Source organism: Notothenia rossii, assembly GCF_949606895.1.
Source record: "Notothenia rossii genome assembly, chromosome: 1".
NCBI classification, from domain to species: Eukaryota; Metazoa; Chordata; class Actinopteri; order Perciformes; family Nototheniidae; genus Notothenia; species Notothenia rossii.
Genome location: NC_136912.1, coordinates 90,525,704 through 90,537,629, shown reverse-complemented (window position 1 = coordinate 90,537,629; position 11,926 = coordinate 90,525,704). Strand labels below are relative to the sequence as shown.

The following is an 11,926-nucleotide window of genomic DNA, read 5'->3' as shown; positions in this document are numbered from 1 at the left end:
AGGTCTGAGTAATCACATCAGTCCATCAGAGCATCATAAGTGTGCTTACATCTGGATTCATACGCCATTACGCGTGATAGGACAGCTATCCAATCGTCAGTGTCATATTTATGCAAGGTGTAAACTGGCTGATAATCACTGAGTAACTACTTTGTGTGTGCGTGTGCAACTGAACTGCCTGTGTGTCCGCGAAGCTGTCATGAATTTGAATGTCGGAGCGTTTGTGTGTGTGCGTCTCGATTCATATCAGTTTGAGTCTTTGTGCATGACTGATTGCTTTGTCTGCCTGACCACAATTGAAAAGGGATCCATCTCTCTCCTCTTTACTCCCTCCCTCCCCTTCCTCTGTGTGTCTCTATCTACTCAGTTCCACCTTAAGAGGAGCTTTAGCAGCCTGTCGTGTTTGTGTTGAAGCCAACAGGCACAATATATTACAGTCTAGGGCTTGCTGCTGAAAAGCCCGCTGGATCCTCCACTGACCTGCTGTTCTTTCCTGCTTTCCTCGCGTTTTTTTTTCCACATTTAGATTAAAAACAAAGCCCTCCCTCTCTATCTCTCTTTTCTCCCCTCCCTCCTCTCTTCTTCTTTCCCTCTTTTCTGCGGCAGACTCAGTGTGTCAGAGAGAGAGGCTGAAGAGGAGGGAAAAAGCAGAGACTATTTGCACGGAGCTGAGTGTGTGTTTATGTTTGTATGTCTCTCCATTGGTCGGCTGGGTGAAGGGGCACCAGGAGGAGAGGAAGAGGAAGAGGAAGAGGAGGAGGAGGGAGGAAGAGGGAAGCCTGCCTGGATGAAATTCTCGGTGTCACTACGTGTGGACCTTGACTGATCCCAGGGTGAGGAAAAGGGAGAGAGACACTGAGGGGAGGTGGGGTGATTGAGACTTTCACTGTGAGAAGAAGAAGAAGAAGAAGGTCAAGTCTGGTGCTTCGTTTTATCATGACATTAGTGGGAGAACGAAGCGACGGATTGAGCGCTCTTCAGTTGTGTGTCAACAGGAATTCGCCCTAGAAAAGAAAAGGAGAAAAAACACAAGACTCTGGAAGTGGACTGCTGCCTTCAACCCAGCTAAGGAGCAGGACTTACAGAGAGTGTGTGTGTGTGTGTGTGTAACCGGTGGAGGGCAGAGGAGTGGAGGGCCAGGGGACGAACCTGGCCATCAAACGGACTGGCAGCCTCCCCTCTCCTGGGATCATGTACCCTCAGGGCAGGCATCCGGTAAGTACCTCCTTATGTCTCTTTCTCCTTGTCAGTCTCACTCTTTTTCTGTCCGTCCGTCTGTCTCTCTCAACTCCAACCTTGTCAGTTGTATCTCCCCCTGCCCTCTTCATTCTCTCTCTGCCCTCTCCATGCCTCCCCGCCTCTCTTATCTTGAGTTTTCCCTTCGTCTTACTTCCTCTTGTTTTTGCATTTTTTGTACGTCTTTTTTTTTCCGCTTGTCCCTCTCTCTTGTTTAAATATAAGGACTGTACTGTAACATGAGTAGTGAGACGTTAGGGGAGGGGGGTTGTTAGGGCTTAGAGATTCCCTGTTATACACACACACACACACACACACACACACACACACACACACACACACACACACACACACACACACACACACACACACACACACACACACACACACACACACACACACACACACACACACCCTCTCTGTCAGCTGCACCCAGGTGCCTTTGAGATCTTGTTGATGGTTAGCCGTGTAGGTGGCACTTAACTGAATCTGCACTTCTCAGCGTGTGTGTGTGTGTGTGTGTGTGTGTGTGTGTGTGTGTGTGTGTGTGTGTGTGTGTGTGTGTGTGTGTGTGTGTGTGTGTGTGTGTGTGTGTGTGTGTGTGTGTGTGTGTGTGTGTGTGTGTGTGTGTGTGTGTGTGTGTGTGTGTGTGTGTGTGTGTGTGTGTGTGTGTGTGTGTGTGTGTGTGTGTGTGTGTGTGTGTGTGTGTGTGTGGGTGGTGTGTTTGTGTTCCTCTATTAGTGTTTTAGTTGGCGCTAGCGGCTGTTACGTACGTGACCCTGTTTGTGTGTAACATTTAATAGATCTGTGTATGATGTGTGAAAAATTGGTCAGTACAACTGTCAGCTATCCATTTGCTCATTGTGGTTGCTAAGGATACACTTGTGCACACACACACACACACACACACACACACACACACACACACACACACACACACACACACACACACACACACACACACACACACACACACACACACACCGACACACACACCGACACACACACACACACACACACACACACACACACACACACACACACACACACACACACACACACACACACGCACTCACACACAGGCTGATTAATTGATTAATTAAATGAATTTACATTTCCTCTAAAAAATGGATGTTGAAGCACTTCCTCTTTATTTCCTCTTCAAAGTCCCTTTTCCTCCTTCAGTTTCCTCCTCAATCAGCGGTGAGGACTGTCTGTTAATTTACCTGCCAGGCTAAAATAAAGGTTAAAACAGACTAATAAAAAGCACAGAAGGATGAATGACAGCTTAGGCTCAGTCTGGCTTAGGCCATTCATTTCACAGGGGCCCCGATCCGGTTGCTATAATCAGATTTGGTTGTCAGTGTCTTTGTATCTGCTACAAATGGGTCACTGGCCACTTTGCCTCGCAGCCAGCCAGCCAGCCCCTCACTCAGCCAGCCAGCCAGCTAGCTATCACACAGAATTATGAATGACATTTTCACAAGAGGAAGTCATGAGGAATCAATTATATGTACAGAGAGAATGCTAATAAGTCAGCGGCTGGAAGATGAGAGAGAAATTGAAGCTAAGAGAGAAGTGAAAAAACAAAGGGGAGAAAGTGTAAGATGTAAGAGCCAAAAAAGAGAAAGAATTCTGTAAAAAGGCAAGGCCGGGGGTTGGAAGAGAAATGGAAATGAATGAGAGATGCAAAGGAAGAAAAGAGCGTTAAGAATCCTCTGTTCTCTCTTTCTATCAGAGCGCTTCCTGCTGCGATGCTCTGCGTTTGTGATAAAGTTCAATCGCGGATACAGCCAACTCCAACCGATCGATAGCCTCCATCTCCTCCTCCGTGTCCCTCCCTCCTTCCTCTGCAGCTCTCCTCTGCCAGGGGAACTTTATTTCTGGTGTTGCCTTGAAATGTGATCTGCAGTGAGGTGTGAGGGTGAAAAGAACTGTGTGTGTGTGTGTGTGTGTGTGTGTGTGTGTGTGTGTGTGTGTGTGTGTGTGTGTGTGTGTGTGTGTGTGTGTGTGTGTGTGTGTGTGTGTGTGTGTGTGTGTGTGTGTGTGTGTGTGTGTGTGTGTGTGTGTGTGTGTGTGTGTGTGTGTGTGTGTGTGTGTGTGTGTGTGTGTGTGTGTGTGTGTGTGTGTGTGTGTGTGTGTGTGTGTGTGTGTGTGTGTGTGTGTGTGTGTGGTTACAGACTGTGTGTATAAGCATTTACATACATGTGTGTGTTTGTCCTCATAAATGCAGAGCAGAGTAACTTGTAAAATATTCAGAGCACTTCTTTCTGCTGGGATATAGCTCTCCTCTCCTTGCTGGTGCATTCAAGGAAAATCCAATATTTCAAAAATCATAATTGGCTGATGGAAAGCATTGCATCTAAGGAGATGGTGATGCCAGTAAATTAAATCATATGCCACACTATAACAGGGTGTCCGCGGGGTCTTAACAAGTATTAAAAGTTGATTAATAAATTTAGCGAAAATGAAGGCTATTAAAAAGTATTGAACGGCATTCTCCAAGGTATTACATTTTGTAGCTTGTTTTCAATAAGTATATAAATGGTCCAAAGAGGTTGTATTCTACAGTCTGCCTGAATGTAATCACTGCGTAGGTGTGTAGTGTGATTCTGTGGAGTTTATTTATGGCATCCCGTTGGATTGGACGTCATCTGAACAGGACATCGCACGCTCACTGCTTGATAGCCCGTTTACGCCGGTTGTTAAACAACATCGTTATGGGGAAATGCAATTCTGCGTCCAAATGGTTGGAAGATAAGGAGGAAGGACAATCAATACTGTATATAGTCAATGTGAGGCAAAGTGTGTCGCCAAGGTAACCGGTTAAAACTCAAAGTGGAGATGAGGTCTTAAAATGTATGGAAAGGGTCTTAAAAGGTATTACATCTGACTTCAGGATTCCTGCATACACCCTGTCTAAGCACACCTAGATATTGTTTAAAAGGCTAAATGAGCTGGTGCTGTTAAGATTGTTAACCTCGATCTTTCATTCATTAAATCTATGATGTACAATGTGCTGTCAAATAGAAGCGCGAGAGTAACAAAGGGATGTCACTATTTTACAGAAGTAAACAAAGGAGTCCAAAGGAGGCCTACCAGGCATGTGTGTGGAAGAGATTTAAACCGTTGCAGACCTTTTTCACGCACAAAACCTATATAACGCACTACAGGAAAGGGAAGCCCCAAAATACATAACATGGCCCCTTTAAAGTCACAATAACCCATGTGAGGATGGTCCGCAGTTCTGTTAATGAAAATACATGTGGTTTGTAGTTAATCTCTTTCAAAGATCTGATGGTAAAGTGCAAATGCACGACTACACATCTGTCGTCTAACTTCCCAGTGAACAGGCTGGACTACGCAGCCTTGATGTGTCCTTGTTGGAGTCAGTCAAAGATCACTTCCTGTCAGAAATAGACGGACAGAGCTGCCTTCATGTGCCTCTGGAAATGATGAGGAAGGTGTCTCAAGGCGGCTCGGGCTGCGATACTTTATCAGAGAAGAAGTCAGACTTTGTTCTCCTCGCTCTCTGGCAGGAAAAGGTTAACGCTGATGGCTGATTTGCCAGCCGAGCGGAGCTGTAATTGGTTCCACTGGATTTTCGTGGCAAACATTATCAGAGCTGTGAGAATGTGTAATGTGTGTGATTCCTTTTTATGTGTCCTTGTCTCTTTAGTGCTGTGTGAGTGCATGTTTTTGTGTTAACAATGTTTGCTGTTGGCTCAGATGTTTGTAAATGTGTGTGTACGTCTCCTGTGTAAGGCTTTGTTTTATGTGTCTGCTCGTGCCCTTAAGTGCAAACTGTCTTTGTGTGTTAGTATATGTATGTCTTGGTGTGTGTGTAAGTGTCTGTATTTGTCCTTGTGTTCCCGTTAAAGGGCTTGTGTGTGTGTGAGCAGCTGCTAAAGTGTGTGTGTGTGTGTTTAAACCTGGGGGGGAAGGGGAAAGGAGAGCAGGGTTTGTGTGCACCGTGTGCCAACCACAATAACAATAAATAATGTCCCAGTCCGACCTCGACGCTGCTGTGAATGTACGAGCCCCTGATTGGCTGCCACTCCCCGGCGAGGAAGAGAAAGAAAGATTTACTGCGTGTTGTCATGGTAAACAAAGATCTCTATAACTGCTACATCATTTCACACATATATTAATTTAAGGGCTAACTTCGTTACACACAAACACACCTCCTATCAAACATGGAGGTTTCTTTCTGCTTCACTCCTGGCATCGGTCTACAAGTCAAAGTTAAGCAGAATTAAAGTGTAAGGTGTAGGGAAGCTCAAATATCCTCAATCTATACACGATACATCTATTGAACATCTGTCTGTCCTGAGAGGGGGGTCCCACCTCTGATTCTTTGATTTTTATCCTTGTTGTTATGGGAATATAAACACGTTTTTGTATGTGTGTTTACTTGTGGTTCCCAAATATATATTGTTTAAAGATCGGCAATAACGTTGTATTGATATTTTTAACTATAGTTTAGTCAGTAGGCCCTGTTCTGCTGTCTGCATGTGTTTCTCCCACAGTTGCGTCATTGTTTTTGAATGCGCCATCGGCCTTGAGAAAGTGCGACTGTATATGCCCTTGATCCGTGTTTTAAAATAAGCTATTTTGGGTCCTCGAATTTGAGGGAATTAGGCTTGGAAACCCTTGAAGAATCCTTGAATTGACTGTTTTAAAAGGTCTGGAAAACTCTGATCATACAATCTTTTCTTAGCCCTAGAAGTTGGAATGGCGGTAGTCTCGAAGATCAAAGTTAGACGTTCTCAAAGCCAGCGATAAAGACAGATTTGGAAAGAGATGGAAATCTGAACTTGGCTGCTGTTTAGCAAGAATAATATATGACAACATTACACTGTGGATAAACAATCATATCGGCTCTGATCATTTTAGTACATCATGCATGAGCATCATTCAATCTTCGTTGGAAATATATGGTGACAATCAATCTGTTTAATTATTAGCAGGAGTGTGTGTTACCACGTGAAAAAAGAGAAGAAGAAATGAGAAGTGTGCCAAGTGTGTGCAGTACAATCTAAGTAGCTATTAGAAAATTATGTGTGTGTGTGTGTGTGTGTGTGTGTGTGTGTGTGTGTGTGTGTGTGTGTGTGTGTGTGTGTGTGTGTGTGTGTGTGTGTGTGTGTGTGTGTGTGTGTGTGTGTGTGTGTGTGTGTGTGTGTGTGTGTGTGTGTGTGTGTGTGTGTGTGTGTGTGTGTGTGTGTGTGTGTGTGTGTGTGTGTGTGTGTGTGTGTGTGTGTGTGTGTGTGTGACTGTGCAGGAGGAGGGCGTCCTTCTCCTTTGGCCACCAGTAGGGTAACACTTTATTTTTACTGCCAAGTAAACAAACTATTGCCAAATATGTGGCAACAGACGTCACATATGCTCCGTTAATGAGAGCAGAGTGTTTGGGTGCGTCTTAAAGTTGGATTTTGAAGTGTGTGTGTGTGTGTGTGTGTGTGTGTGTGTGTGTGTGTGTGTGTGTGTGTGTGTGTATGAGATTTAATTTGTGAGTACATTCTGTCGTTGCAATGGCGTGGCTTTACAACTTATTACGTGTGTGTTGAATTGTGCAAGTGCTTGCAAATATGGGTAAAGAGTTTTTTCGAGATGCAACTGTGCTCCGCTTGCTTTTCACGCACACTGACTGGACCTTTTTAGTTGTTGGCATCTTGCTGTGTCAGGCTGTTTGTTTTCTCCCAACAGTTTTGTGGCTGTAATGAAAGTCGTGCACGGTAAACAGCGCTGCAGATTGCTGTCACCTCCTACAGATGACATTCTCCCTCCTTTCCCTCGTCATCTCCTTGTTTGAATTTAATTTCCTTCAGCATTTCAAAGGCAACCCCGGAAAATGGCAAAAAGTCAAGTAAAGACAATACAGCTGTATTAAGACGACCTACAGAACAAGGGAAGAATCGTACAAACAAACAAACAACTTCTAGTCAGACATCAGCAGCCACCTAGATTAAGTCTGCTCTGTGATTTAGAAAAAAGAGCCTTTTCTATCCTGTGTTCTCCTCTTTGTCATCAAAAGAAACGATCAGAGCGAGAGCTTGGATGGAGTCCAGAGACTCTTTTCGCTGCCAATCTTTCCCTGATTTGTAATCCACCGCTGGCTTAGCATTAGCTCACTAGCTCTCTGAATGACTGGCTAACTTGCTGACTGGTTCAATGACTGCCTTACTTTTGATTTACTGGTTGGCTGCTAATTTAATTGACTGTCAGACTGAATGACTGACCGATGGAGTGGCAAAGGTGTTCATTGGTTTTCAGCACAACAGGAGGTGCCACTAACTCTAAATGAGCTGCTTTTGTTGGGGGAAGTTGGCAGCCTCTCTCCGCCAGAAATTGGAAATCCTTTATTCGTCCCACAGTGGGGAAATGTACATTGTTACAGCAAAGGGGCAGTGAGGACAAAAGGCAAAAACATGATTGGTAGGATAGAGGAATAACATATTAAGCATAGCGGGAAGCACACTTTAATAAAATCTCTGCACATCTATAGAACCCAAATTAGAAGCAGCATTATAAAAAGTAAGTATAAAAGTAAAGCGGTAGCTTCAAAGGACACGATAAATACTGTCACAAGTAAAAAGTGCACATAGCACAGTCAGCTCTTTAACAGCAGTGTAACGGCCCGTCCACACTACAGCTTCGACAGCTTCAAAAACGGTTTCCAACGCGTCTGCCCATTCACTTTGAATGGGGTGACGTCACGTTGCCTCGCTTTTCGCCGAACTGAATTGTGGGTAGCAGAGCGGAGCTTTCCTGGCGTTTCAGGCTGCAAAAGTTGAGCAATGTTCAACTTTTGAAGCTTCTGAAGCTTTCGGTAAAAGCGTCAGCCAATCAAATCATATGCCAGTACAAGCTCTAGCCAATCAAACCGCTGCTTGTGTGTCAGGGGCGGGAGATTCATGTGATTGGTTGTTGGTCGAGCTTCAGACACGCCCGCCGGCAAGCTTTTTTTGAAGCTGTAGTGTGGACGGGCCGTAACACTCTGAGGTAGTGGACATAGGTATTATTGCACAACAGTGGTACAGTGGACATTGGTTTGATGGTCTTCTAAATTAACACATAAATGCTAGTTTTTAGCAAAAAAGCCCTCTCAAATTTGGTGACAAGCACTTTTCCAGTAGACAAGTGTGCCTTTTTGTGTGTGTGTGTGTGTGTGTGTGTGTGTGTGTGTGTGTGTGTGTGTGTGTGTGTGTGTGTGTGTGTGTGTGTGTGTGTGTGTGTGTGTGTGTGTGTGTGTGTGTGTGTGTGTGTGTGTGTGTGTGTGTGTGTGTGTGTGTGTGTGTGTGTGTGTGTGTGTGTGTGTGTGTGTGTGTGTGTGTGTGTGTGTGTGTGTGTGTGTGTGTGTGTGTGTGTGTGTGTGTGTGTGTTTGTGATGTGTCAAATAGGACGCGCACTGTCGGAGCTTAGCCCAACACTAAAGCTACGGAGGTGTTATAACCCCCTGGAATGACCTGGCTGCCACATTATACTGTGTGATTAAGATACCGTATGTTGTGCTTCGATGAAGAATTGGCATGGCTTGTCTCCGGCTCCGATGTGCATCATCTAAATACAGTGAGTCATACATCCATCCATATTTCATTCGGTGACCGAACAAGCAATTCTTGCAGTTCTTGCATACAAACTCGCGATACAGCGGTCAAAAACCATATGCCCTTCCAGGGTCGAAAACAACCAAGCATATGTCATGACACACCCTAAATACATGTGCCCTTGGCAATAAGACAGAGACAGTATTTTCCCTTTGGAGCACACAGTCACTATCTGTTATGTTTTAGTTTGTCTTTCAAACTCTTAAACCAGTGTTGGGGATTGTTTGAACAGTGGATAGATACTTTTGATGAGTTTTCTGTAGTTTCAAATTAATATGAGTTGTGTTTTGTGACGATCAGCGCGGTGGAATTAATCGTTCAGTAAAATCACTCATGTGTCTTTGAGGAAAACATAATTATTGTATGTTGTGTATGTTGTATATTCCTGTCGATTTGAATTGACTTCATAGCATTGCGCTTTAAAAGGCCCAAAATAAAACATCCGTCAGGTTGTCATGTTCCCATCACTGCAGATAAATGTTGGAGTCGATAAATCCTTTGCAGAGTAATTCGTCCGGGGAATAAATGCCAACTGTAACCTTTCCCATTAAAGACAAAAGCCAGATGTTACTCAGCCTTTTGCCAAGTGGGAAAGAGGCTTGAGTCATCGTCGTCTGAGAAATTAAAGACAAAACTGTCAGAAAGAAATAGGGAAATCTTAAAAGTGTATTTGATATGCTAGCTCTTCTTCAGTGTGTCATCCACCCACAGCCCAACCCAACGAGCTGCTTCTTCTGTTCGCTGCTGCTGCTCACTTCAGCCGACACAGACATGTACACAAGGGACGCTGGCACTCCGCTGCCACACTATTTCTCATCTATTCATGTGCCTTTTTTCCTAAATATTTCACCAGCCAATTATTATTTAATGCGCTATCTGAATGTGTCTCTGCTTGTGTCAGCGAGAGACACGGGCAAAAGGAAGAACAAAGGGGCTAAGAAGGAGAAGTAAAGAACAAAAGAAGAGCAGAGGGAGGGAGGAACGAGGGCACAAGAAAGAGAAATGTTTTGTTTGTGGGTGTTTTTGTTTCAATGAATGCTTCCATGCATAGGCTTGCCTGCTTATGCCGTGTGAATACTCATATGTTGGTAGGAGATTTGCCAGAGGGCTAAACAGATAGACGGAGAAGATAAGCAGAGAGATGGAATCATTTCTGTCCCAATGACTCCCAGACCTGCATCTGTTACACAGTTGCTGTCTCATTCATGCAGCTGCTCGAACAGAAGACAAACAGAAAAACTTCCACACAAACAGACAGAGACAATGTGTGTTTCTCAATGTCGAGGAAGGATGCTCCAGAGCCACTATTTCAAGGATGCTACGTCATCGAGTCCCGCCGAAGGACTGTTCCAATGTCCAGGATGCTTGGAATTCTACCGAGGCCGGCGTCCTTCGTTGCGGGAAATTTCGAGGCTGCCCATGTGTATCCTACGCGGTCTTAAAATCCCCACAATGCTTTGCGCACGGACCAATTTCCAAAGCTTTGGCGGAAATCTCGCTCCATTTAAGGTGGGGCCTGTTAGCCTGTTAGCCTGTTGCACCATTCTTCGTTTTCCGAGGCTAGGAAGGATTCTTGCATCGCTTCTGAAGGACCTGACTCGGAGGAAGCGTCCTCGACATCGAGAAACACCCAGAACCAGACTGACCCAGAAATCAAACAGAAAGGGAGTGACTCAAATGAAGTAATGGAAGTCACTGAAAGAAGGCAGATTGTCGCAGCGACCCTTTGAGGTGCTAATTGAAGCGAGGAGGTGACTTCTCAAGGTTACACATTTGACCTTTAGTAAGAAATGTGGGATAATCAAATTGTAGCTTAAAAAGGATAGGGGAAATCATTTTACTTTTGTATCTACAGTATACTGGGAATGGTGGGATGTTTTTGACTTGAGCCCAACTGAAGAAACAATGTTGGTATTGACTTGAACAGTCACATGATCCTGAACCCTTTACAGTTTTGGTTGATCCTGTTTTAAAGAGGCGTTAATTGAACTGCATTTATTTTATATTGGTATATTGCGTTTTGGAGACTGACTTGCATGAAGCTTGGAGGTTGAGTTACATGTAGACAGCATGAGTTTTAGCTAGGTGTGCCCAATAAATTTTTTTTTTGAAAATATTGGCTGATAATTAACCATAATTATACATTTATATTAAATATTTGAAGTAATTTAGAAACAGTCTGCGTTAAAATAGTGACACTACCAAGTTTAATTTTCACTTATTACAGTGAAAATCTTGGTTAATTCAAAAGCATTTTATGGATCCTCAACAATGTTTTAAAACTTTGTGTAGGAGGGAAATGCAAATGTTGTATATTTAATTAAGACTAATGGCTCCACGGATTAGTAGATTGACAGAACAAGTCATATTTGTGCAAAAAGGCTGAAAAAGTACTTTTCAGACTTTCAGATGCAGAGATATCGAGCTTTATATTGGACGTTGGACTAGAAACTTGGATGGACATGGAAATTATTTGTAGCCGTTGGATGCTTAATAACATAATGTCTCATAATCTACAATACATCTATGGTAGTCGTAGCCATCATCTGAAGTGCGGTTTCAAGTTATCATATCAATGGTTGTCTGTATATAATAATTTACTTTATACTGCTAGTTGTGCAATAAAACCCAGACAGAAACTGACAGACAGGTGATGTTACAGCCACCTCCATCCTGTTATGTGATACAGCTCAATGGGCTTCACGTGCCCCTCCTCTCCTCGCCCCCCCCACCACTCCCACCATAGATAATCCCTCCTAATTCTCTGCTTGCCCGTGCCAGCTTGACCAAATTGTGATTGACTGCTGTACCACATGGTGTATGTGTGTGTGTGTGTGTGTGTGTGTGTGTGTGTGTGTGTGTATGTGTGTGTGTGTGTGTGTGTGTGTGTGTGTTTGTTTACGCACAAGCGGCCCATCCCTCCCTCCCTCCCTTCCCCCTTCCTACACCTCCTCTTCTCTAGATTAACCGGATCAGTTTTGGGTTTCGGGATCCCCTATGCTGGCTGCTCACACACACTCACACACACTCAGACACACACACACACACACACACACTCAGACACACACACACACACACATGAC

General features: G+C 44.1%; 1 protein-coding gene across 1 annotated transcript in view; it reads left to right on the top strand.

Annotated features, from left to right (window-relative positions):
• The first annotated feature begins 418 nt into the window (after positions 1-418).
• Positions 419-11,926, top strand: part of LOC307043572 (transducin-like enhancer protein 2) — a 40,171-nt gene continuing 28,663 nt past the window's right edge. The window contains exon 1 of the mRNA XM_079688097.1: positions 419-1,215. Coding sequence (XP_079544223.1) covers positions 1,192-1,215 — 24 coding nt within the window. The 5' untranslated portion in view covers positions 419-1,191. The remainder of the gene's footprint in view (positions 1,216-11,926) is intronic.